The sequence below is a fragment of the Leptonychotes weddellii genome, chromosome 12, assembly GCF_054177405.1.
Source record: "Leptonychotes weddellii isolate Sample4059 chromosome 12, ASM5417740v2, whole genome shotgun sequence".
Taxonomy (NCBI): Eukaryota; Metazoa; Chordata; class Mammalia; order Carnivora; family Phocidae; genus Leptonychotes; species Leptonychotes weddellii.
Genome location: NC_138380.1, coordinates 19823856 through 19851602, shown reverse-complemented (window position 1 = coordinate 19851602; position 27747 = coordinate 19823856). Strand labels below are relative to the sequence as shown.

General features: G+C 39.4%; 2 protein-coding genes and 1 non-coding gene across 3 annotated transcripts in view; 2 read left to right on the top strand and 1 right to left on the bottom strand.

Annotated features, from left to right (window-relative positions):
* TMEM209 (transmembrane protein 209) overlaps positions 1-12292 on the bottom strand; it is a 25858-nt gene extending 13566 nt beyond the window's left edge. Inside the window, exons 1-7 of the mRNA XM_081800910.1 lie at positions 12190-12292; positions 11101-11237; positions 10892-10950; positions 9789-9920; positions 9026-9267; positions 4046-4266; positions 500-515 (exon numbers count right to left, since the gene is read on the bottom strand). Coding sequence (XP_081657036.1) covers positions 500-515; positions 4046-4266; positions 9026-9267; positions 9789-9920; positions 10892-10950; positions 11101-11237; positions 12190-12192 — 810 coding nt within the window. The 5' untranslated portion in view covers positions 12193-12292. The remainder of the gene's footprint in view (positions 1-499; positions 516-4045; positions 4267-9025; positions 9268-9788; positions 9921-10891; positions 10951-11100; positions 11238-12189) is intronic.
* Positions 12293-14479: 2187 nt separating this feature from the next.
* SSMEM1 (serine rich single-pass membrane protein 1) lies at positions 14480-21087 on the top strand. Its single transcript, XM_006729223.3, has 3 exons — positions 14480-14662; positions 18629-18683; positions 20272-21087. Exons 1-3 carry the CDS (start codon positions 14480-14482, stop codon positions 20763-20765), a joined length of 732 nt encoding a protein of 243 aa, XP_006729286.2. The 3' UTR covers positions 20766-21087.
* A 783-nt stretch (positions 21088-21870) lies between these two features.
* On the top strand, positions 21871-21972 carry LOC115939387 (U6 spliceosomal RNA). Its single transcript, XR_004074205.1, has one exon. It is a non-coding gene; the product is annotated as a U6 spliceosomal RNA (small nuclear RNA).
* Positions 21973-27747: the final 5775 nt, after the last annotated feature.

The following is a 27747-nucleotide window of genomic DNA, read 5'->3' as shown; positions in this document are numbered from 1 at the left end:
CTAGGATCATGACCTGAGCCGAAGGCAGACACTTAACGACTGAGCCACCCAGGCGCCCCTGGACAGAAGCTTTTAAAAAGTTATGTTTAAAGTGATTGAGAGGGGAGCCTGGGTGGCTCAGTCGTTAAGCGTCTGCCTTCGGCTCAGGTCATGATCCCAGGATCGAGCCCCGCATCGGGCTCCCTGCATCGGGCTCCCTGCTTGGCAGGAAGCCTGCTTCTCCCTCTCCCACTCCCCCTGCTTGTGCTCCCTCTCTCGCTGTGTCTCTCTCTGTCAAATAAATAAATAAAATCTTAAAAAAAAAAAGTGATTGAGACAGGAAAAAGAACTGAAAACATAAGAACAAAACAGGATACTCCCAAAACAAATCATGCATATTTGAAAGAGAACCAAGTAAAACCTTGAAAACTGGAAGAAAAAAAAAACCACCCACAACAAATTAAAAAACTCAGTGAGTTAAACAGCAAGTTAGACACTGCTTACTGAAGGAAGAACCAACCATCAGTGCAAACTGGCTAAAACAAACAAACTGTGAGGTGAGGGGTAAAACAGAAGAATGCCAAACTACTAAATGTGGAAGAAATGAAAGTATTAGAAAGTCTCCACTTTGAGGGGCCCCTGGGTGGCTCAGTCGTTAGGCGTCTGCCTTCGGCTCAGGTCATGATCCCAGGGTCCTGGGATCAAGCCCCGCACTGAGCCCCGCATCGAGCCCCGCATCAGGCTCCCTGCTCCGTGGGAAGCCTGCTTCTCCCTCTCCCACTCCCCCTGCTTGTGTTCCGTCTCTCACTCTTGCTGTCTTTCAAATAAATTAATTAAAAAAAAAATAGAAAGTCTCCACTTTGCAACCACTACTGCATTAACTCATTTGGGAGAGGACCATCAATGGATGCTAAAACCACTCAGTGAAAGGTGACTAGGGAAACAGGATTCACAAGATGCAAAGTATCACACTACAGATTATTTATTAATTACAAAAGGGAAAGCCAAGGTTGCCATCATTTTGACCAAGTGATCCAATTTAATGTTACCAATAAAAGGACAAAATGGTACAGGGATGTGTTTCCTGATATATGGTGAAAGGAGCACACCACCACCTAAGTTGTATTCTTGCCAAAAAATTGTATTTAAACCAATTCTAATCTAATAATGAAAAATGACCACACAAATCCAAATTTGAAAAAACAACTAGGCTGACCTCTTCAAATGTAAATGTCATGATCCTGCATCAGTAAAAAAAAAAAAAAAAAAAAGGCTACAAAGGCCATTATTGGGTCAACGGGAAGAAATGTGATTATGAATAATATTAGTATCTTAAATATGATAATTATGTTGTAGTTAGAAAGGAAAATGTTCATGTTCTTAGGAGATGTGTGCAAACTAATGAAGGATGAAGTGGCCAGTCAGCAAAAAAATGTGTGAGAAAAAGTAAATGTGAGTGCCTGGTTTCTTATTATTGGAGAAAGGAGTTACAAATATGAAAAGGGAGGAGGCTGGAATAAACCCTGTATAGTTGGATTGGAATTGGAGGTATTAGTATGAACTCATGGTTTTTAATATATATAGATGGACAGATACAGAAATATATATAGGTGTGTGTGTGTGTGTGTGTGTGCGCGCGCGCGCGCGCGCATGCGCATATATTCCTAGCTGTCCTTTGAGAGAACCCAGAGTAATGATGTCCCATCATCACTGACATATCCAGTGCCCAGACATTAATTTCTAAATATCATTCTCCACTAAAAGCAATCATGGCCCCTTGGAAAAACAGACTGACTCCAGAGTTAGTTAACCAGGGAAAGTACAAGAGGAGCCTGAAATATCTTTTGGTGCTAGAAAGTAAAACAAAACAACAACAAACAAACAAAACAGAAGCCAGAGGATCCCACTAGCCACATCTGAGACCATCTAGCCAACAAAATAAATGACATGACCGGGGAGAAGAAAAAGTTCTATCTCACAACAGAATGCCAACAAATAAATGTAAAAGGTGGCTGCATGACAATGTGAATGTACTTAACACCACTGAATTATATACACTTAGGAATGGTTAAAATGGTAAATATTATGCATATTTTATCACAAAAGACGTTTGAAAATGTTAAAGGGAATAATAAAGAAGGAATGCTGGAATTAGAAAGCCACTATGAGAACCAACATAGTAACAATCAATTTTGAAAAGAAACTTAAAAGGATGTTAAAGCTACTAAGTCAAATATGATGAGGAAGAGGATACTTACACAGCCTCAAAGCAGCTCTTTACAAAAATACTTATTATTTACAAATTAATTTATACAAAATACTAAATTACCTAAAACCTACAGGTAATGAGTTAGAAGTATAGGGATGGACATAAATATACCAGGCAAACACTAACCAAAAGAAAATTAGTTCAGCTGTGTTAATATCAGAGAAAATAGACTCGAAGGCAAAAAGCTTAAGAGATAAAGATAAAAGGAATAATTGACCATAATGATATTAACAATCCTGAATTTATATGCACTTAGCATAATTTCCTACATATTTAGCAAATTTGACAGAATTACAAGAAGACATTTAATGGAAGACAATCAGTGGGAGCTTTTAATGGACTTTCTTACTAACTAATCAAGTGGATGAAGATTAATAATATAAAGACTTTAAGAACACCTTCAAGAAGTTTGGTTCAATGAACAAATATGGAGCCCAGTATTTAGAGACTATGCATTATTTTCAATATACTGAGAACCATTTATTTATTTTTTATTTTTTTTAAGATTTTATTTATTTATTTGACAGAGACAGTGAGAGGGAACACAAGCAGGGGGAGTGGGAGAGGGAGAAGCAGGCTTCCCACTGAGCAGGGAGCCCGATGTGGGACTCGATCCCAGGACCCTGGGATCATGACCTGAGCCAAAGGCAGACGCTTAACAACTGAGCCACCCAGGCGCCCCTACTGAGAACCATTTATAAAAAGTGATCACACAGCAGGCCTAAATCCAAGTCTTAAGAAATACCAAAGAACTGACAGGGTACAGTTCACAATCTCTAGCTGTAGCACAATTCACTTAGGGGAAAAATAAAAGATAACCAAGCCTTCATTTCATATGTTGGAAATGAAAAGCAACACCAATCACTAATACTTCTTCTAAGCAATAATAACAACACTTCTAAATAACTCCAAAGGATCAAAGAAGAAAAAAAACGGAACCCAGAAAATATCTCAATAAGACAAAGATTTGTAGAGGGAACAACCTAGGTTGTTTTTTGCATTATACTCTATAATTTTCAGTAAACTTGAAATATTTCAAAATTTAACAAGAAAAAAAAGTATGCATCAACAAATAACAAGATAATATTGATTTGTTTCTTTGACGTTTCTGGCACTTTCAGGCAAAATTAAATTAAAAATCAATGGAGAGATTTCAAGTGACACAAAGAGCCATGGTCCAATAACTGACTTCCTCATTGTGGTCATGCTTTAGCACCTAATGTGCTTTCTGTGAAAGTTCCCGAGGGGAAAAAATCATTACTTGGCTCAATAACCTAATTTGGTTTCAAATAATTGACTTTGTTATAATCAAATCCACTCCAAATAGATTAAGATTTGCTAACACTGTTTCCCAAAGTAAACCAAAGACAAGTTCAAAAATGTTCTAAAAAACAGCAGCACTTCTAGAGTAAATCCGTTCTCTCTCCGCCACACCAGTCTTTCCAAGGACCAAAGGAGACAGCTATCGCTTCAATAAGCTTTGCTATGCACTGCTGTAAAAACATTTGATAGCCTCAACTTTTAAATAGAAAGTATAACTTACATTATATGAAAAAGCTTTCAATCTTAATGTGGATGAAAAGTTCAAGATCTCTCGGTTCAGCTATATTTTACTTCTTAAATTTGGTGAGCTTAATTCTAACTATACAAAATATAAAAACAAAATGTATTTCTCTCCTAGGCTATACAAGGTATATTAGTAAAAAAGAAACATTTATGGACAGGTATCAAAATACTGAACATAGTGAGTTAAGGATAATGTAAAGTAACACCAAAAATAGGTACATTAGATCTAACTAAAAATATATATACGTACCCAGCTTAACTCTATGCTGTTTCTCTTCTTCACTTCTAAGAAAAGTATCCAAAGTTCGTAGGTCTGTCATGTAGTCTTCTTTGTCAGTAGGGGAATTATAGACGGTGGGTGAAGACCGGTAGCGAGACCTCAATCCACTGCTCTCCGCTGGTCCAACAGTAGCAGGGTACGGAGAAGAAGCAGAGGGACTACAGCTTGCCAACTATACAAAATAAAAGAACTTCTTCTTTATTGAAATTTATTTCTGTTTTGGTTTTTGACTTTCAAAAAGTAATTAGAATGGCCAAAATCCAGAACCATGACAATACTGAATGTTGGTGAGGATGTGGACCAACAGGAACCCTCATTCACGGCTGGCGGGAATGCAAAACGTATACGCAGCCACTTTGGAAGACAGTTGGCAGTTTCTTACAAAACTAAACTACACTTAGCATATGATCAGCAATTGTGCTCCTTGGTATTTACCCAAAGGAGTTGAAAACTTATGTCTACACAAAAACCCGCATACAGATGTTTACAGCAGCTTTACTTGTAACTGGCAAAACCTGGAACCAATGAAGACATCCTTCAGTAGGTGAATGGGTAAATAAACTGTGGTACAGCTGGACAAGGGAGTATTAATCAGCATAAAACGAAATGAAATATGGGGCACCTTGGTGGTTCAGTTGGTTAAGCATCCAACTCTTGATTTTGGCCCAGATCATGATCTCCGGGCCATGAGATCAAGTCCCACAGAGCCAAGTCAGCTCCAGGCTGGGCATGGAGTCTGCTTAAGAGTCTCTCTGTCCCTCACCCTCATCCCTTCGCTGCCCACTACACCTCCCCACTCGTGCACGAGCATTCTCTTCCAAAAAAGAAAAAAAGAAGTGACCCATCAAAGCCATGAAAAGACATGGAAGAAATTTAAATGCACATAACTAACTGAAAGAAGCCGATCTGAAAATGCTACACACTGTATGATTCCAATTATATGATATTCTGGAAAAGGCAAAACTATGGAGAAAGTAAAAAGATCAGTAGTTGCCAGGGACTGGGGAGGATGAATAGGTAGGGCACAAAAGGTTTTTAGGGCAATGAAATTACCCTGTTATGATACCATACAATAATGGTGGATACGTGTTACTATATATTTGTCCAAACCCACAGAATGCACACCACTGAGAGTGAGCCCTAAAGTAAACTATGGTCTCTGGGTGATAATGATGTTCCAATGTAGGTTCATCAATTGTAACAAATGTACCACTCTGGTGGGGGATTTTGATAGCTGGGGGGAGGCTATGCCTGTGTGGGGGCAAAAGGTATACAACATGTCTCTGTACCTTCCTCTCAGTTTTGCTACAAACCTAAAACTATTCTAAAAAAAAGTCTGTTTTTTAAAAAAGCAATATATGCATGTTTTAAAAAATGTAAAGTTTGAAGAAAGTAAGTCATACTCTTAACTCCACAACCTAGAGATAATACAATCCCCTTTCATATTTTATGTTCAAATCTTTAAATGTACACAGCTATATCAGTATATTTCTCCTTTTACATAATTGAGATAATACTGTTTAGCTTTATAACTTCATTTTTTTAATTTTAATTTTTTAAAGATTTATTTATTTTAGAGATGGAGACAGAGCGTGTGAGCATGTGCATGCAGGAGCAGGGGTAGGTGGCAAAGGGTAGTGGAAGAGGGACAGGGAGAGAATCTCAAGCAGACTCCCAAGCAGAAACCAACTGAGCACCCCAAGTGTCCCCTCACTGTTTTTTTTAAAATTAAAATTTTCCTATAAAAATCCTTTATAAATATTCTTACTGGCTGTGTAATATTTCATTGTACAAATATACCATAATTTATTTTTATATTCTCTTATTCGAGACATTTGAACTGTCTACATAATTTTTGGCCACTGTAAATAATGTTATGATTAACATCTTTGTACATAAATCTTAATTTCTGAGGATGCCCTTCAGGAGATTACTAGAACATAAATGACTGGGTCAAAGCATATGAACATTTAAATACATATTCTCATTCTATTAAATGAAAATGTTATACTAAGTACAATTCAGAAGAAAGTTGATAGAAGGACCTATTTTGGTATATATCCATCAGCATTACTACTTTAAAACGTTTATTTGATATAGAAGAATTTTTAAAAATTTACATTTAGCTTGTGTTTCCTTATACTTACGAAGTTAAACACTTTAAAAATACAATTACTGGTCCCTGTATTACCTATTTTATTAAATATCTACTCCAGTACATCGATAATTATTTTTACTGGGGTTTCATTATCAATTTATATTAGCTTGCCTTAAATCAAGGATTAAAAAATCTTTTAGTTTAATGCTGATTTAAAATAAAAATGTTAATCCTCTTCCACATTGATTTCTCTTATGGGGGTGGAGCCTATTTAAAAAAGAATCCTTACATATGCTATGATGATATTTGGGCTAAATAAACCATATTGGGCTAATAAACCATTGACTGGTTTATTCCTACTCAAGGGGCATATTTTATGCACAATATATATTACCTTATTTTATTTTATTATTTTTATTTTTTTTATATTACCTTATCTTATCCTCTCAATAATAGGTAAATATTACTACTGTACTAATTGTGGACATGAGAGGTTAGGTTAATTCACTCAAGATCCTACCAGGATTTCAATCCAGTTTTCTGACTATAGAATTTAGGCTTTTAATATGTTTTACTGGATCAGAATTAGCTGTCCATACACTCGAAGAATGTGGGTAACTACTGAAGATGGGTAACAGGTATGTTTGAAAACTTCAATAATCAAAAGTTTAAAAGTAACTGGTTTCTTGAAAATTTAAAAGAACTCAGAAGCAAAATTTCAGGGCTCTAATATATTCTGCAGATATATTTGATTAAAATTTTTCTTCTGTATTTATTTAGGTTTTCTACTTAGTCAATCTTGGCATTTCTTCCCTAGAAAAATAATTACTCTATTTCATTAACTTTTCCAAAGTAGTAATTTGGTTCAACAAATACTTATATAGCATCTATATTCCATACACTGGGCTAAGAAAACAAAGATGAATAAAAAACACAATCCTGTACTTGAGGTTACAATCTAGTAGAAAAAGATAATTAAACAATGTTACCAACTTTATGTAAAGAGTTATTTAGTACAGATTAGTAATAGTTTCTAGGAAATAAAAATAACTTACTTATTCAAGAGTAAACTATGGTATTTCCACTAGATGAGTATTAAGTAGCCATTAAACAGAAATTATGTTTGGGTGGTAAGACTATGAGTGATTTTTCTTTTCTCATGAAAATAAAAGCTATTTTTACAAGTCATATTTACCTATGGGTTATGAATTATCACTATATACACATTTCCTCATAATATTTAACTTGAACAAAATGTTCTAAATTCTACTTGCCAAAATTATTATCACGTAACCAGTAGTATGGAATTTCATTACAAGGAAATATTATATAAAGAGTAAGGGGCAGTGTGTTGATTTCATTTCCAGACATCCCTCATTTAACTAGCAGCTATAGAGATGTTAGTCTAAATAGAGAGAGCATCTGAAAATGTGACCATCCCCCCCCACCTTTTAAATGATTTTTTAAAAAGATTTTATTTATTTGACACAGAGAGAGAGAGAGAGAGCACAAGCAGGCGGAGTGGCAGGCAGAGGGAGAGGGAGAAGCAGACTCCCCGCTGAACAGGGAGCCCTATGTGGGGCTTGATCCCAGGACCGCGGGATCATGACCTGAGCCAAAGGCAGACACTTAACCAACTGAGCCACTCAGGCACCCCTGATTTTTTTTAAGTAACCTCTACACACAACATGGGGCTCGCACACACAACTGCGAGATGAAGAGCTGCACGCTCTACTGACTGAGCCAGCCAGGCGCCCCTGACCATCTCTTTATTGCTCCTTTTATGTTCTTATGCTTCAGGCAGGAGTCATACTTTCAACTTTGTCAATGTTGCTTCTATCAAGTCCAAAAATGAGAACTATATCCCACTTTACTGTGGGAGTTGGAATGAAGGTTTCTATTCATCCGTTTTGAAAGGGGTGTCCATCCTCAAGAGTCCAACTACACAACTCTTTTTAGCTTAGGAGGTAATCCAACATGATGAAAGCATTAAAATTTTATTTATTTATTTAGTTTTGTTTTTTTTTTAAAGATTTTATTTATTTGTAAGAGAGAGCGAGTGAGCACACGCACAAGCGGGGGACCAGCAGGCAGAGGGAGAAGCAGGATCCCCGCCAAGCAAGGAGCCTGATGCTGGACTTGACCCCAGAGCCCTGGGATCACGACCTGAACGAAGGCAGACACTTAACCGACTGAGCCACCCACGTGTCCCAGAAAGCATTAAAATTGTATAAGGATATACAAAAGTTTCACATAAACAAGCAAAGAAAGAGGGCAAACATGAATTTAAAAACTAAAGGAAAAAATTATCATAGTCTCAACTGGTCTGAAAAACCCTGCAGAAAGATCCTAGATGGTGGGGCACCTAGGTGGCTCAGTCGTTAAGCGTCTGCCTTCGGCTCAGGTCATGATCCCAGGGTCCTGGGATCAAGCCCCGCATCGGGCTCCCTGCTCGGCGGGAAGCCTGCTTCTCCCTCTCCCACTCCCCCTGCTTGTGTTCCCTCTCTCGCTGTGTCTCTCTCTGTCAAATAAATAAATAAAATCTTTAAAAAAAAAAAAAAAAGATTCTAGATGGTGACCCTCAGAGTCCATTATCTTTGCGAAAGCTAATTTTTTTTCTTTCATTTTAGGATGTAGTATAAAGAACTTCTGACTAGGTATCAGGATCTGGGTTCTGTTCTTGGCTCTTAAACGGGCAATTTGGGCAAGTCAATTATCCACTGTTCCTCAGTTCTCTCAGTGAGAAGATGAGGAGTTTTGACTCATGAGCTGATTTTCAAGGTAGCTCCCCATACTAAAATAATGTGACTGGCCAAGAGAAAGGATTCATTACCTTATTATAACCACTGACGGGAGAGTAAGTCACTCCAGGGCTATAGGAACCGCTGCCCCCTGATGACAGACCTTGCAGCTGAGGGCTATATCCAGTTATACAGCTGGTGGTGAACTTGGGGCTGGTACTGGGTGAACGAGATGGGCTATAACTCAACACACTCTGACCCTGAATTGAAGGAGAAGGTGGAGAGGGAGGGATCTGGGTTGCTGCCAGATCATGTGGAGGAGTAGTCTGTACAACTAGAAGGAAGGAAAGAATAAATAAATAAACAAACAAACAAACAAATAAATAAATGAGTGAGTGAATAAAAGATGTGTGTGCATGTATAAATAAAATTTCTACAAAAACAGACTTAATGAACTGAATCTTTTTCAAGAAAAGAGAAAGTAATAGGGTGACTGGGTTGTTAAATTACATAACGTATTATAACCTAAGGACACAAAGTAGTTGTTTACCATTTCCACAGATTTTAAAGTAAGAGATTAGCTTCAATGCCGTAAGAGTTAGTCATTTAATTTTAATTGTAATTAAGCAAAGGAACAAACTTTCATGAGGCTGTTGAATATTATTTCCACTCAGTTTATACAAATAGGAATGATAATCATTGGTCTTAAGACAATTTATTATACACTTGCTTAATATAGTTGAACCAGATGGCCTTAGAAGTCCCTTCCAGCTCAGTCTATAAAAAGGGCAAATTAAATTGAGAAAGATTTATTGCCAACCTTTCCCCCACCTTTGCAAAAGATATAACACTTACCAGCTGTTTTCAACCCTAAAAGTGTTTGCTGTCCAGGGCTAACAACCAGACTTGTTGGTGCCACAGTGTATTTGAAATATCTCCAAAAATCAAATAAGGCGTTTAGGCTGAAGAGGGATGCAAGGGCAAGCTCTGGAAAAGAACAATATTTTTATTTTTTTAAAAGGGGGTTAGACCATCTAAAGGGGGGAACAAAAACTCTTCATATTTCAGCAAGTTAACAACAAAATTGAAAACTATCTTCTTATTCCTCATAACAGTTACCATTTAATGAATGTCTACTATATACAATGTTTATTACATAAATGTTTATTATAGGACATTTACTAGTGAATTTCAAAGTATTATCGGGGCACCTGTCTGGCCCAGTTGGTAGGTAGAGAATGTGACTCAATCTCAGGGTTGTGAGTTCGAGTCCCACATTGGGTATAGAGATTACTTAAAAACAAAAAATCTTAAAAAAAAAATATCATCACTAATCCTTACAACCTTGTACAATAAACATTTTCACCTTCACTTGACTAGAGAAGTCAAGTGATTTTTGCAAGAACACACAGCTAGTTATTGAACCCATGATTACACCTCAGGTATGCAGATTCCAAAACTCCTTGCCACACCACCTCCCTATCACAGACTCCAGGTTAATGTGTATATTAGACTATGGAATTCACTCCAATGGCCATAAAGACTCTTCATACCCCAGGACTACTGAAGAGCAGAGTGAAGCAGACAGAGGAAGTAACAAGGAAACGGAGGAAGGCATCAATGGAATAGAAATCTGGTTGTTCTTGAAAGAGCAATGGTAGGGAAGTAGGGAAGGCATTTCAGAGAGAATAACAAATACAAATCACCACCACCAAACATTGTTTTTCATCACAGAACTCCAATGATTACCTGGAATTGTACTGTTTGCTTCCTCTACTAGAAAGTTCCTTTCACGAGGGCAGGGACCTTGTTCCCTTCCTGCTGTATTCCCAGTTTTTGGAACACAGTACACACTCGAATATTTATGGAATGCAGGAATGAATACTAAATTGAATTAAATATGAATGCAGTTTTTCATTGGTAGTAAATCTAAATCAGAGTAAAAATTAATTACTTACCAATATACCAGAGGGGCCAGTATGTCACATTATAATATGAACTAATCAATTTTCCAGTCCTGAAAAAATTAGACAGGCTTTTCAAAATCTTAAAAAAACACGAAAAACAAACAACAACAACAACAAACACCCCAAATCCAAACACCAAAACCTGTGGAACCCACCATTGGCTTCTTTAAGTTTCACTTTTTTTTGGCTAATTAACTTACATTTCAGTATATATCATTCCAGCCATGGATACATTTAGGAGTCCCCAGGCTAAAACTACTTTCTTAGCTTCTGTTTCTTTTCTCATCTTGATGGTTCTGTCAATGAGGGAAGCACTAGGATTTGTCTCCCCTTGCATCTATTAAAAAATAAAAAGCACGGGAATTAATGAAAACAAAAACAAAAAAACACTTCTCCATTTAAGAAACTTGTGTCCTTTATAACAGTAACTAAAAACTGCACATTTCCCCTTATCTTTAAAATGTCTTTCCAAAACTCTTTACATTTTACTATTATTATATGAAAAGGGAACGCTAAATTATAAGTTTATTGGCATCATACTGTAATCAACAGAGTACTGGCTCAGCACTTCAGAGAACAATACTTCCAATGAATAAAAATGTCTTATTTTGTATTTAAAGGATGGTGATTATATCTACAATTATTCTGTATTGTGCTTTTGGAATATGTCACAAGGATTAGCCCAAGGGCTAATTTAAGAAACTCAAAATACCAAGCTTTGGGAGAAAATATTCCGTATTAGTTATAAGCCATTAAAGACTCTCCTCTTACATCTTCACGCAGAAGCCATTAACTGCCTACCATCGTAAACAACTCTGCACTCGGGACCGTCGCACGCCAGAGACCCCTCTTTTGTGTTGCTGATTAAGTGTAAGATTTTAAGTTTTGTAAGGGTGAACACTCATGGTGTGAAGGGGACGAGACCGACTGGGGAGTGTGCAGTTTGGGTCCTCATGGGATTTATATTTCCTTTGTTTCGCTAGGCCTCATCTCAGACAAACTAAGACTCTCCCGTATCTAGAGTCGTATTCAGACAGTACAGACCAGCACCCTTCGCGCCTCCCAGTCCGCGAGTCAAAACTTCCCAGTCCCGAGAGCTTCCCTCCCTGGGTCTCCCAGCACAAACTTTGGCAACCCCTATTGCTTCTTTCGTCCTTCCACTAAAGGTGTTGGGACGCCTGGCCACACCCCCCTTTGGCTGAACCCTCGGCAGATCCACAGTCACGGAAATCCCACGGCCCGCGTGGACTCCACGTCTAGGAAGCACAAAGATGACCCCCAACACGCACCATGTTCTTCGGCCGAAAGCCGCTGGCTCGCGCCACTCTCTACTGCACATGCGCGAAGCCAAGAGTGAAGGAGAAGGCAACCGGCTTGCGGGACTACAGTTACCGGAAGAACGAACCTTCTCGCGAGAAGAGGAGGGTGGGGGAGGGATGAGAGCTCTGAGCGTTACCCGGGAAACAGCTTTAGTGTTTGTGGCTCCCACTCTTCTGCGGGGAGAAAGCTGAGCAGCAAAAATTCAGACCAAGTTCTGAACTCGCAGTAAAAAGTAATAATTGTAACAAGCTGAATTTCTATATATTAATATAATTTTAGCTTCCGTAGGGTATTTATGGACTCACATTTTTAAGCAGATTTTATTAAGCAGGGTAGCTAATTGTAGGGTAGGGTATGTGGTAACGTGTCCAGACACCCATCAGCGACAACAAAGCATTTCTCACAAAAATAAGTGTTCTAACCCGATGTAAATTCTTAAATACCCTTGGAAAAGGGGTGCGGCAGTAGGAAGAAAGCCCCAAATGTGTTAAAGTTGCTAGTGGTTTTGAGGTTTAAAAAAATCCAGTCGTTACTTTTCTTGCATATTCTTCGGAAGAACTACTAACCCTGAGAAAAAGGCTCATCAGGGAGTTCAGTCTGTTTTTTTTTAACAAATACAAACGCCTACACTGTGCCACTGAGCCACGCGCGGGGCTGTAAAAGTGGAGTTCCCTGGTTAGTGTCTGGAGGAGTTCAGCCGACCTGTGCACTAGAGGGGCAGGAGGAGGGGCACGGCGAGCCTGGAGGGGGTGAGACTGGCAGGCTCCTGGCGAGCTTCCTGGACGAGAAGATGCAGGCCTAAGGCACAGGGCCAACAGCCACGAGGAGCAGGGCGTGGGGACCCGCCCATTGGGGTGTGGAGAAATGGTACCCTAATGAAAACATCACGCCTTTTCACAATAAGCTAGTGGATTGTTATATCGTGTACGTGTCAATGACCAAAATTTTTCCTAAGATGCTCCTAAGGTCAAATAGAAGAAAATTAAGTTTCCTCGTGGTATTGCATATTAATGGAATCGGCAGGTATGCTATGCTCTTAAAGATCTAACAGATTTTTAAAAACTGTGATTTTAATAATTTTTAAGAATGCCTTAGCAGCAATGGTGTTTTGCTCTAGTTTTAGATTCAGAGATGAACTAACTCGAAAATTGTTCAAAGTGAAGGGCTTCAGTGTACAGTCAAAATTAGAATACCAGATTCCTCCCCACCTCATAGCTCTTGCCTAAGAAATTGACACATCTTTTTTTTTCTCTTTATTTTAAGTAGGCTCCGCGCTTAGCATGGAGCCCAAGCTGGGCCTGAACTCACAACCTGAGATCAAGACCTGAGCTGGGATAAAGAATCGGAGGCTTAACAGACTAGGCCACCTAGGCACCCCTACAACAGACACATCTTTATTTCCTCTCTTAATGTCCTTAAGTTACTGTGCACTTATTGAAGGCTTAAGAAGGAACACTGTTATATATAGTGTTTTGCTAACTGGCATTATGTATTAGTTTGCAAGGGTTACCATAAAAAATACCACAGACTGGGTGGCTTAAACAACAAAAATTTATTTTTTCACAGTTTTGCAGGTTGAAAGTCCAAGACCAAGGCACCAGCAAAATTGGTTTCTCCTGAGGCCTCTTCCTTGGCTTGAAGATGGCGGCCTTCTGTGTCCTCACATGGCCTTTTTTTCCTGTGTCCACACACCCCTGGGGTGTCTCTTTCTCTTATTATAAGGACATCAGTCATATTGGATTAGGGCCCTATCTTTATGACCTCTTTAACCTTAATTATCTCTTTAAAGGCCTTATCTCTGGTTATCGTCAAATTGGGGGTTATTCATTCAACATATGAATTTGGGGGAACGCAGTTCAGTCTATAACATGTTAGATGTGTGCATGTCAATTTACAGTGATATGATACATACGAAGAGACTGAAAAAAAAAAGAATGGATACCTCAGAGTCTTAGATTTTACAGACATTAAAATTTAAAGAAAATACAGTATGTACAAGTTTCAGGAAAATAAAAAAAGATTAAGGTAGAGTGCACCCTTTTGATGTATGGGGGAAATACCATAAACTTTCATAGAAATAATTTAGGTAAATCTTCCAAAAACTTAGAAATCCAAGAAGTGTTTGTCAGTTCCTGTCACAGTTACTGAAGTGTATGTCACAATAGGTTGCCAAGGAAATTGTCATATACATGGAGTGAAGTACTTCTCGGTCATCTTCATTCTTTTGAGCATGCTTTATTTTCAAAGCAAGAAGCCATCATGGGAGACCTTTTTTCCTTATTTTGGGAGGTGGATCCTCCCCCCATACCTTTAAGTTTTACCATCCCAAGTCAGGAATATGAATGCCGGAAGGATGACTCTTGCGGGGCAATAGGGAACTTCCTGCTTTGGTATTTTGTCATTATATTGGTCCTGATGTTCTTCTCTCGGGCTTCTGTCTGGGTAGGATATCCTATTTCATTTAAAATAATATGTTTACTCTATCATAGGGGATTTTCCATAAAATAAATTCACTTTACTTCGATCAAACTACTTTTTTAAAAGTTTGTTTTCTAGTTTTAAAAATAATGCAATCTCGTTCTAGAGCATCCAAGAATACAGAAAAGGATGAAGAAGAAAATTTAAACTACTGTAATCCTATTTCCTAGAGATAGCCGTTGTTAATATTTTGGAGTAATATTCTAGTTTTTTTGTCTTTTTCTCTATCTCCGTATATTTCTCTCAATCTCTCTTTGATCTTACATGGTTGGTATTGCATTGTATATATTTTCATATCCTGCTTTTTAAAAACTTAATATTATATTGTAACACTTCCTCAAATCATATTCACACAGCAGCACTCTTAATGACTGCATAATTTTGCCTTGTGGTTGCACCATAACAAATCTGCAATTCTGAGACATTTAGGTTGTTTGCAGTTTGTCCATAGCCTGTGTAATGCTGGGATAAACTTCCCTACTGGTAAATGACCTCCAAATTCCTTTTGTAGCCACGTAATTCTAATCAAAGATACAAAAGTTGTCATATTTATAGAATACATGTTGTAGGATTTGGGAGCTTTTAGAATGAAGCAATGTACTCTCCTGAAAGATAAGATGCAGAACTCAACTAAACTAAACAGAACAAAAGTCACCACTTTAGACCACCTACTAGCAGAAGAAAATGCCATCCTCTTAGGAATGAGATAGCCCAGTTTTTCAGGACTGTGAATCTCCAACATATTATGAGTAACTGAGCTCTTATAAATTGCTGACATGGAGTCCTTGCTGGCCATTAATACCAGGCTGATGATTAATCAAACCACCATCGTTTGGCATTACAGCCGGAGCGCTGGCCTGGCAATGGTCAGCTAGACTTGAGTGCTGCATCAACTCTAGATGGAAAGGAGGAGTTTTGTTATGTCTATGCCAGCTGGGTTCCATTATAATAATCAAAGACTCTTCCCCTCACCATGTCTTCCCCCTAAGAAGAAGTTCCATCTAAAGTCTAAATGCTTCTTAAAGTAGATACTTAGCCAAAAGGAGATTTAAAATAGTGATCCCTTATATGTGTCCTAGACTCCCTAGCTGAGTATATTGAATTTGTCTGGATTGGCCAGAAAAGCTACTTTAGAAAATTAACAAAAAAATTGAAATTGATTCCTGGCAATTTCATCATGAACACCACTTAAGAGGTCTAAGTTATTCTTCTGCTCCTTTGCTTGCATCAGCTCTTTGGAATCATAGAGCCCGAGCTTCAAGGACCTAAGACAGCATGCAGTCCAGCCTCCTTTTTGTAGGCAAGTAAGATACCAGTATCCCTCCTTTTTTTTTTTTTTAAATAAGACCCAAAGAAATTAAGTGACTTGTCCAATGTCACACAAGTGGTTAGTGATGGAGGAGAAATAGACCCAGGTTTCCTGCCATGTAATTCATTTGCTTCAAAGCATAGCTGAAATGTTGAATTAAATCTATTCAGTGCTGATTAAAACCTTAATTATCTTAGAGGTTTTGTCTTTCACTTTGTACCCCTATGGCAGTTACAATCGGCTGAACTGCTTCTTGTGAAGGGTCCCAGATTTGAAATCTGAGAACCATATGAGAGCTAGTCAAGGAGGATGGAATTTTTCTTTCACTTTGAACTTCATTTTCTCTGCTAAACTATGAGCCTTTATTTACAAACCTTGAAGTAATGGTAAAAGCGTGATGGAAATGTGGTGGTAATTATCCTCAAATGTGAAGCACACTGATTTCCTCTGGATTTGCCACTCTTTAAGATGCATTCACCCTTTTGCTTTCAGACACTATAAATACTATATTTAGCTTATATGTTTGTTTAGTGTTTATTCAGACTTCTAGTGCTGGTATTTTTCCAAACAATACTGGTCCAAGCTTCTCATTTTGCATATGTGGAAACTGAGCTTTAGGAGGTGTCAAGTGAATTGTTAAAACTGCAGACCTGTACCATGGCTCAAGGCAGAGCCATACCTAGATCTCTCCACTGTTCTCGCCTACTCCTCAGGGCAGGCCCTGCTGATGTTTTCACTCACTGAGTCACACACAGATAGTTAATAAAATGCTTTTGGTAACCACAGTTCGTGCGATTCCACTTAGCTTGATGCAAAATCTTTTGATTTGGGGATTATATTTTGATTTGACATCAAGTCAAATATGGAAGCTTTCCGTAAAAATGATGTAAACCTAATAAATGTTTTTAAACATTTCTCCCTGCCCATTACAAAAGTATGCATTATAGAAAACGTGGAAATTATAGGAAAGTACAAAAAATGAGAAAAAAACGCTCCAGATTACATGGAAATAACCAACTACTATGAACTTTTAGGTGGATAAACTTCTAATCATTTAATAATTAACTCTATAAGTATTAAATTTAAAATAAGCCTCCCCCCCAATCATTGTTAAAAGAGAGATATCTCAAAAGAGGTTTCTACTCTTAAGGTTTTCAGAGAATGTTTGCAGTAACCCAAAAAGCAGAGAGGCACCTCATTAAAGATACTTACCTGCTGTTGTAGAGATCAGATATTAAGAAAAGAATGGGCCAAGGATCCTCGATTGTAGTTACGAATACCCACGTATGGCATTTTCAACCCAAAGGGAGTTTGACTTTCTATAAAAATTCATTTTTTCCCCAATTGTAGACAACCTGAAAAGTTAAAAGGGGGCGCCTGGGTGGCTCAGTTGGTTGAGCGACTGCCTTCGGCTCAGGTCATGATCCTGGAGTCCCGGGATCGAGTCCCGCATCGGGCTCCCTGCTCGGTGGGGGGTCTGCTTCTCCCTCTGACCCTCTTCCCTCTTGTGCTGTCTCTCATTCTCTCTCTCAAATAATAAATAAATAAAATCTTTAAAAAAAAAAAAGTTAAAAGGAAAAATGTCACTGTTTCACTCACAGTCAACCATTGCTAACACTTGTCTACATTGTTTAAAGTCTTTTCATATTTTTAGCTAGCTAGTGATTATACTGCATATACAAATTTGCATCTTGATTTTTAACTTAATAGTATAACGTGTATTTCCTCATGTTGAGACATGCTTTTCTTATAATAATTTGTACAACTATATATTATGATTGTACCATAATTTAACCATTGCCTACTTTGATTTTTGAATTTTATATTATCCTAATTACACTGAGCTTATTTTTGTGCACAAAGTTTTCTCTCTTTGAGGGTTATTTCCTGGTGATAGATTCCTAGTAAGAATTATTATGTGTCAAAAGTGTTATGAGTATTTCTAAAGTTTTGATGTATTTTGAAAGAGTTGCTTTATATTTATATTTTAGCAAAATCATGTTCAGCATCAAAAAATGGGACACTGATCTGAACAATGGGACAAATTTATTTATGGAGTATTGGGCTAGGATATTTGAAATTGAAACAGTTCAAAGAAATCCATTTCTTTTTTGTTGCCACACTCACAGATAATATGTTATGGTTGCATTTTGGAGGAAAGTTTCTGAAAGACTTAGGAGATATTGAGTTTATGAACTCTGGTAAAGATTTCAAGGGTTACAAAAAAGGTGACCTGATAAAATGTCCTTTACAAAGTAATTAAAAATGAATCCCAGTACTATAAAATCTGTTTTTAAATGATGTTTAAATGATATTTCTTTACATTGTGAGTACGGGAAAACTTTATAACCCGTAGATCCTCATCAGTATTTTTTTCTCTCAAGTCTTTGTTCCATTTGGTTTGGTTCAAAACGTTTTGGCAGACTCTGCTATCAAAGCCTGGTCTTCCAGTGGGCAGCAGACAAGAGGATCACTATAATAGGAACTCAATAAGAATTTATTGAATTGTACTGAATGTTTAAAATTAGACATTGTCCAAGAATCTAGGGCAACAGTGTTTTATGTAAGTGAAAAACAACCAACTGAGATTGCTATTACTGATCTGTGTATTTCTGAAACAGATGTCGGAGAAGAAAAAGGATGAAGACAGTGGGACCAGCACCTCAGTCAGTAAAGGTGAGAGCTGGTGCATATTTGGTATTGGAGTATGATGAGAGAAATATGTGCTAAATGTGGAAATCAGACAACCGAGTGTGGTTAAAGGGCCTCCCCAGAGCTGTGGCAGACCCTTGGATGGGCTCCTTGCTTTAGCGCAAGACAGCTTAGCTACCTTTAATAGAGCTCAAGCTCTCTTTTCATTCCTCAAGTATTCTCCTTCATACAGCTTGCCTTTCATATAACTTTATTGTTAGTGTTGCTACAGGACTGTGAGCTTTATATGACACTTTTTAATAACCTATAAGGAGTGGTGTGCTGGTAAATGTTTAACAACTGGCTCTCCAAAAATGGGTATGTGTATATACGTGTTTTTTTTTAGAAATGTTGCTGATATGAAGGATGTATATCACACAATTTACAAGTAACAAAATGTATGATACACTTTATGATAAATTCCATCTTGACCGCCAATTTTGGCAAAACACTTTTCCATGACTTCTGCCAGACCCTTGCATCTTTAGCCAACCGATGGTTGCAATGGATGAACAAGTGTAGTCTGATATGAATGTTATTTTCCTGTAGGTTAAGGAGTAAGATGAAGGAAGCAGGAAGATGTATGTTACAACTTACCTTGGTTGTCAATGATATGACTTCTCTGCTGAATTGGATAATCGTTTTAGAATACTCTGGAAGGATATTTCCTCATTTTTGGGTGTGATTCACAATGTAGTGGCTACAGGATGACACTTTTAAGTGTAATCTATGTTAGTAACATGTTTTTTATCACATTAAGCCTAGATGATCCACAAAACCATGAACAAGACCTGATTAAAAAAAAAAAAAGACCTGATTTTTGGTGCTCATTGATTTTTATCCCACCCGCACTGATTTCAAATTACCAACATGATGTTGTTACTGGAGTGGAGTTGGGAATAGACGCACAGTAACACGCCATTACATAGTATTTCCAATATCCAGATATGACAGAAATAAATAGCTTCGAGAGCTATTTCTTAATAAAATGTCATAAAATAATTAGGAAGTGATTAGTTTCAAATATTTATTACATTTATGTGTAATATGTGGATTTAATGGTAAGTTTGTATAATTTAATTTTGACTTACGGGCTGTGTTTTAACAACCATCTCAGAATTCCTTAAAGTGTAACCCTCTGTTCTTGTGAGCTAGCTGGTAGAAGACAACTATAGCACAGCACTGTGTAACGAAAAGATCCTTTTTAGTTTCCTGCTACCCAAATCATATTCACATACATACTTGAATCTTTAAGACTTCAAGGCAAGGGAAAAAAGGGTCCTTCTCTGGAAAATCTTGGCGACCTTTCCCCCCGATCTTATATCAGGGGTCCACAAAGCTTCAAAAGCAGTGTGTCAAGCATCTATTTGACCCTTCTGGTCTCTAGGAGACTTGGTATCATACTGGAAAATGCAGGCAGCTGCCAACACTTGCAAATGAGTGAAGACAAGTGGTGGCTTGCCAAATGGCAACCGAGAGTGAATCTGCACATGCCATAGGCTTCCTTAGGTAATATGAAGTTACAGTAACCAATGACATGCCTAACATCTTGATTTGTTTCATTGGTTGTTAGCAAGCAAAGACACTTCCTATAAGCGGCAAAGCAAAGATGGTGACTGGGACTCTTTACAAATGATGAAAAAACCAAAGCAGAGCCAACTTACCCCTGTAACTGACTCAGAAATGGCTTTGGTCAATGCCTATCTTGAACAAAGACGAGCCCGGCGCCATTCTCAGTTCAGCCAGGTGAATCAGATCCAACACGATAGTGATACTACTGAGTGTGACAGTGAAGAATCTAACTCAGGAGCCTCCTCGTGGAAGGAGAGTGAAAGTGAACACCATCCATCACCAGCTAGTATTAAGAAGAGAAAACTAGCTCAGAGGCAAAGGAATGTGGGAAGTTACCAAATCAGGGAAAGGCCCTGCCTCCACTGCAAAGCCATGAGAACGAATGAATGGTTGACCCGCCATTTCCTTCAAAGTACTTCAGTAACCCACATGAAGGCAGATATTCAAGAGGAAAATTGTGTACCTGACATTAATACAAAATTCAGTAAATTTTGAATTTTGTCAAGTCCTTACCTTACTTGGAGCCAGATGAAAGAGATGAATAAAACACAAAAAATCACCAGAACTGTAGGTGCGGAGGCTTTTACAATAAAGTCTCTCTAACAACAAAAACATACTTGAAACCCAAGAGGTAAAATTTCAGATAATTCTTTGTCCAAAAACAGGCCAGTGAATTTGTTTATGGCACCATTGGAACATCAAAGATCTGCTTCTACTATGATTTTTTAATTCAAAAGAGCACAAGACATATTTTATTCCTTGAGTGTATGTATTTTGTTTATGTCTGTAATACAAATAAGGAAGCTCTTTGAAAATATATTTATGTTCAGAAACCATTTAAATTTATTTGTATGTTTTGATTGACTGACTGAGTGGATTAGGTGACACTGCTTGGCATGGAATGGACCATATTCTCCAGGTCTGTATTTTCTGGTGACTCTCTCTGAGCTTTATTGCTGCATATGTGTCAGCTACAGTTGGTGAGGAGGAAGAACTCAAGAGCCTGGAAAAATACCTGATTCCCAGAGTAGAGCAAGGAGGGAAGGGAGCATGGACCAGAGGGTGGCTGGGCTGTGGGCTGTCCACCTGGTTATTGTCCAAAGGTAATGGCAAATGTTAAAGAAAAAATCATTCTGACACCTGTTTTTTGTTTTTGTTTTGTTTTGTTTATGTTTTTTAAATTTGTTTTTAAAGATTTTATTTATTTATTTGACAGAGAGAGAGCACAAGCAAGGGGAGCAGGAGAGGGAGAAGCAGGCTCCCCACTGAGCAGGGAGCCCAATGCGGGGCTTGATCCCAGGAGCTTGGGATCATGACCTGAGCCGAAGGCAGACGCCCAATTGACTGAGCCACCCGGGTGCCCCTTTGTTTTTTGTTTTTAGATTTTATTTATTTGAGAGAGAAAGAGAAAGGAAGAGAGCACCAGAGGGGAGAGGGAGAAGCAGACTCCCCCCTGAGCAGGGAGCCTGGCATGGGGCTCGATCCCAGGACCCTGGGATCATGACCTGAGCCGAAGGCAGACGCTTAACCAACTGAGCCACCCAGGTGCCTCTGACACTTGTTAAATATGGTAGGGAAGACTTTATTCAAGACAACTATAGTCCCCCCTTGGCAGTACGTATACTAAAATTGGAACAATAGAAGATTAGCGTGGTTCCTGTGCAAGGCTGACATACAAATTGGTAGAGCATTCCGTATTTTTAAATAAGTCAGATAAAGACAAATACTGTATCATCTCACTTATATGTGTAATCTAACGAGCCAAACTCACATAAACAGAGAATACAATGGTGGTTGCCAGGGGCTGGGGCTGGTGAAAATGAGGAAATATTGGTCAAAGTGTCCAAACTCTCAGCTGTCAGATTAGTAAGTTTTGGGTCATCTAATGTACAGCTTGGTGACTCTAGCTAACAATGCTGTTACAATTACTTAGTTGAAAGTTGCTAAGAGTAAACCTAAAATGTTCTCACCACACACAACAAAATGGCAGTCATGTGAGATGGTGCATGTGGTAACTAATCTTATTGTGGTAATCTTTCACAATATGTATGTGTATCAAACCATCATGTTGTACACCTTAAACTTATACAATAAAGTTGGGATTATAACTCAATAAGGTTAAGATTGAAGAGTTAAAAAATAATGATGCCACAAAGTGCTATAAAAGAAAATAAGTATATCAACCATACCTTAAAAAGAAAAAGACTATTGTAATAGGGGTCGTGATTGATAGCCAAGGAGCAGGGTAAGGGGTAAAATGGAAAACTACTAGGAGAGACATCAAGGGAAGCGGGATTCCTGTTAAACTGACCTAACAGGATTCTTGCTAAAGGCAGCCAAGGACTCAGACATCAAAGACAGAGGATGAAAAACTTAATCAGATATCAAGGGTGGGGGTGCTCCCAATAAACTCACTTAGCAGGATTCTGGCTAAAACTGGGCCAGACACCAAAGTTGGGATCTGGTCTTAAAGAGGGCTCAGAGGAGCCTGACTAAAGTTGGGTCAGAGTCTTTATCAAAAGTTAGCCGCAATCTAGACATACATGGGGTTGGGCTTTTCAGGTAAGTGGGAAGCCCAGCAATGGGGTATTCAGGCAGGACTTACTAGATGGATGGCCATTCTGGAGACCCTTCTCCAGATGGATAGCAGAACCCCAGCTGGGATGTAAAAGAAGGCCCCGATTCCAGAGAAGAGGGCTGGCTGGCAAGGAGAAGGGACTGTAGTCACAGGGCTAGAGTTCAAAGAAGGGCTTAAGTCTTGGGGAAGGACTTAGGTATTACAAATATGATAAAGACTGCAGCCTGATAATAAGGACTAAGACTTTCATGACTCGCTGGCAGAGAGACCACAAGCTATGACTTTGGTTACTCCTGCTAATAGTAGCTTTCTTAACTGATTGCAACACAGGGAACTGGGTGGGGTGGGGGCAATGTGGGAGCTCTGACCACTGGAACTAGGCCACTAGAATCCAGGACATGGGGTGACATTTTTGAGCTTATTTGTGGAGTCTGTCTGACTGTTCAGATTACCTGAGTATTGGAACAGGTCTGAGGCCAGGAGCAAAAAGCAGGACTTCAAGAGATACCTCAAGCATCAAACTTTTCTGTGAACTTCCCTTACTCCTTGTCACTCTCCCTGACTTTGTTCTCTCAGGCAGAAGGCCCCCCCCAACCCCCCCAAAAAACCCCAAGCTCAAGCTATAATAGCAAGTTGCAGGGACAGGATTTAGACCCATGATGTCCGGCTTCAGAGTTTGGGCTCTTAATTACCATGATCTTAGTCATTATTCTCTGAAGATGAAAGATCCTGATTTCAAGGTAAGTCACTCACCACCTCTCACACAGCCATAATGATGTCCAAGCAGATATAATCTCACCAGGAAAAGGAGGGTGAGGACTATTTTCCAGATAACAGAGCAAGGACCCATGCCCCAAATGTTTTGCTTATGGATCTAGAATATGAACCAATGACATTATTATCTGAAGAGTCATATCACAGACTGCTACTTTTCTTGTCCATGGGGCTAGAACAGATTGAGGGGGTAGGAGATAGCCAGGGGGTAGAAGAAGGAATCGGGATTGAGTTAAACCAGGGGCTATCGATGTGAGGAGATTAGGATAATCTGTGAGTACATTAAAGCAAAACAGAGGCCAAACACAGGTGGGAGGACATCCAAAGCCAAAGAGAGAAATCATGGAATCAATGGAATAAGGCAAGGACATCATAGGGGAAGAGCAAAAGCGTAGCCAGGCTCGTTGGAACTGGATTACTGAGCGAGGAACAATACCCGTGAGGTGGCAGATGGTTCATGAACCCAGGGCTGCAAACACTAGTCGTGGCCGGGTGTCGCTTGTACGCAGAGCCTGGGGTGAGCTGTCAGGATGGGGTCCCTGGCTGCTACACAGTCCCTTCGTCAGTTCCCCCTTGCTGCATGGGATAAAGTAGGCTGCCTCTGGTTTTCATGGTAGAAGGTTGTAACCTGTTGGGGTAGCTTGCTTGAGGGGAGGCGTGGAATTCTTGGGCTCACCTCCTCTCTGTGGTCCCTTCATGCAGCTAAATGATAAGAACTGACCCCTGTCCGCTTACATCAAGCATCACAATTCTTGTCACAAACTGCGATGCAGAGAACTATGGAATGGAAGCAAGGGTCTAACTGAGATGGATATGGGGAAGAATAAGAGTATCACACAGAAGGTATTTGGAGATGGGGTGGGGAATGGGGAACGGGGACTGTGTCTATAGGGTGCGCAGTCTCAAACTCTGAACCAGTATCTGCCCTCCAGGAGTGGTGTGGTTTTGGTGGGAGAAGCCAATAATAACAGCAACAATAATACAGGTAATAGGCAACATTTAGAGAATGCTTGTTATGTGCCAGGCACCGAAGTAAGCATTTTATAAGGATTATTATCCTTCACAAGCCTGCAAAATAGATATTTTCCCAATTTTATAGATTATTAAACTGAGGTTCAGGAAAATAAAATGACCCACCCAAGGTCACACAGCTGGTGAGTGTAGGGGAGCTGGGTCTTGGGTTTTGTCTGGCCACAAAGATGTTGTTTTTACCGTGATGATAACACGTTATCCATGTTCTTAATGGAGAGCAATTAGATAAGAGCTTGGGAGATACAAATACCAAGCTGAGTCCAGAGACCAGAGAAGGATGTTAGTGGAAAATGGGGCCAAGAATCAGAGATGGGAGCCGTTAAGCTGGGGAGGGTGCCCACTGTTGAGTGGAGAGGCCTTACAGCATCAGCTCACTTCGTCTGCCGTGGTGAGCTTGGCCAGCTTATCCACAGATCAGGCGGAAACTCAGGGTGGTCTTTTGAAGAAAAGGGGGGGGTGGGAACTGGGGGGACTGGAAACTTGGCTGGAAGCTGGTGAGGGTAGAAATGAGCTCTGCAGTGTCCAGGAACAAGAGGCAGTAGTGACTCAAGCAGTGAGGTTGGTGGCCAAGGATGTGAGTGGAGAGCTAGAGAGGACACTGCCAAGGAAACCAGGAGCAACCACAGCTCTTCCCCAGCCCCACCCCTTTCTCTCAGGATGGAGAACTATCTCCCCGCAGATCCCAGTGTTTCCAAAACAGCAACCCATGCATGGATTGTGGAATCAATTTAGACGGTTGCAACTGGCATTTATTAAAAAATAAATAGAAAATAACAGTGCATTGTACATAATAAAGGTAAGTATTGTTTCGATTTCAGGGTGTGCGGACTGAGTTGCAATGCAAAATGTGTTTCTTACTATGGTTAAGATACAAAATAAAAGCCACCGCTCTGGAGTGGCTTTCTTTGGAGATTTTCTGTATCAGCTAACTCTTCCACTAAGTTAGTGAAGGCACTTGTCACTCCGGGCATTCCCCACTGTCGTATGCGAGGACTTGGTAAATCTTCACCCACACTGTAGGATGGGCCACCTGTCTAGATTAGTGAGAAGCTTGAATTAAATTATACTACTTTAAAAGAACTTTAGGTTTATTATTTTCAAATAGAGTATGTGGAAGCCAGCTAACCAACTGTTGCCTGGTACACAGGGCTAGGTTTTGCCTTGATGAATAAACAAGTGTAATTTGTAATTGACATTTCAAAGAAGGCTTAGAAACAGGCCAGCCTTTGTTTAAATCATAATTACCCTGTTTGTATGTAAAAGGATACTTCTAAAGCTTTTCAAAACAACTGGCTCTTTTAAGTAGATAATTATGCCCTTTCCAATCTTGTTTACACTATTCAGAACTTCAGTGAACTCTTTTTTTTCCCCCATAGATAGTACAAAGGTTAACTTCAGCCAGCCCTTCCTCAAATTATCACAAATTCCCAATTAGTAAAGTCTAAACAGCGTTTCCCTGTAACAATATACCAAAGACTTGTATGATGTGTTCTTTATTGCTTTGAATAACATCTGACAAGTTTCCAAGGACCAGGCCACCTGGATATTCTCTATCTGTCAGGAACATGTGGTCACAGAGGTGCAGGGGAGGTAAGAGGAAACACAAATTATGCACAAACATGCAGGGATGGTGAAGGAGACAAAGGGAGAAAATGCCTTTTATTTATTTATTTTTTTAGTCTCTATTACATATCAACTGAGCTGCACATTTACAGGCACTTTTTAGTGTAAAGAAGAGCCACACCTTATATCTAAATTTCACAAAGCTACAGATAAAAACAGAAGACTGAGCTTTTTTTTTTTTTTGTATGTAGACTGGAAGTTATTAGAGAGACCTCGAGGGGTTGGCAGAGGATAGATGTATTGTGAAAAAAATTATACTTGTCCTGTTTTGAATAACTTATTTCTCATTGCAGATTTCAACTCAGTGCACAAAAGGACATGCATGAAATGTTTTTTTAAAAAAACAAAACTGTTATAATCCCAGGCCATGCTCCTTTCTAGTTCTTACCTTTTATCTTGGGAGTTTGGCTTCTTTTGTAGATGGTTCCTCAGGCTGCCTTATTACTGGGGCCTGTTGTCTATTATTGTCTTCGTTTATTAGGGCTTTCTGTCACCATGAAGTTTCATGTGTTCAAAATCTTGATTTAGCAGTGAGAATATCAGGCGGGGAGCCAACTCTGCTGCTAATTAGTATAAATCAAGAGAGGGAAGCAGGGAGATAAAAACCAGGTCCCAGAGGAAGGGTCTGCAGCCAGAGTTAGGAAGACTGACTAACAGGTCAGAGAGTTGAGTGCGGGACAGAGGGACTTGGAGAAATGCCGCCTTGGGCCAGGGGCTTCTTATCTCTTCTCCAATTGCACCTCTTCAGGGGCATTCTTCCCCTCACTCCTTTGTCCACGGGTGGTTCATGAAGGGGCATGGGAGCTAATTCTGGAAAGGGAAGTTTGCTGGTTGGGGGCATTCTGGGAAAAGCTGCTTCAGTCTTATAAAGACCTGCACAGGAAAGAAATGGTCCCTTTTCGTTTGGTGATTGATGTCTAGTCTGCACATGAGGGCTGCAACGGTGACCACCACCTATGTCCCTAAGTGTATGGGTCTGAACACATCCCAGGGAGAATACGGAAGAGATGGAAGAGAATAGGTCCTGAGCTGCTGAATTAACAAATTCTGGAAACATCCTTCTTTTGGACTTCTTTTTGGGCAAGAAAATTACCCCATTGACCATTTGAAATTGGTTTTTCTGTGACTTGCAGCTGATACAGGGTCTTAGCCACCTTCTTGTCCTTTATGATTCTTACAACAGCTCCTTTTTTTCTTTCTTTTCCTTTTTTTTTTTTTTTTTGTGAGAGTGAGAGAGTGCACGTGGGAGGGAGGGACAGAGAGAGAGGGAGAGAGAGAATCTCAAGCAGGCTCCATGCCCCAGTGCGGAGCCTGACACGGGGCTCGATCTCACAACCCTGAGAGAATGATCTGAGCCAAAATGAGGAGTCGGACACTTAACCGAGTGAGCCACCCAGGTGCCCCTTACAGCAGTTCCTGGCAGAGAAATAACTTCAAATAGGGTGCATGTGCTCCTTTGATGGGACCTGG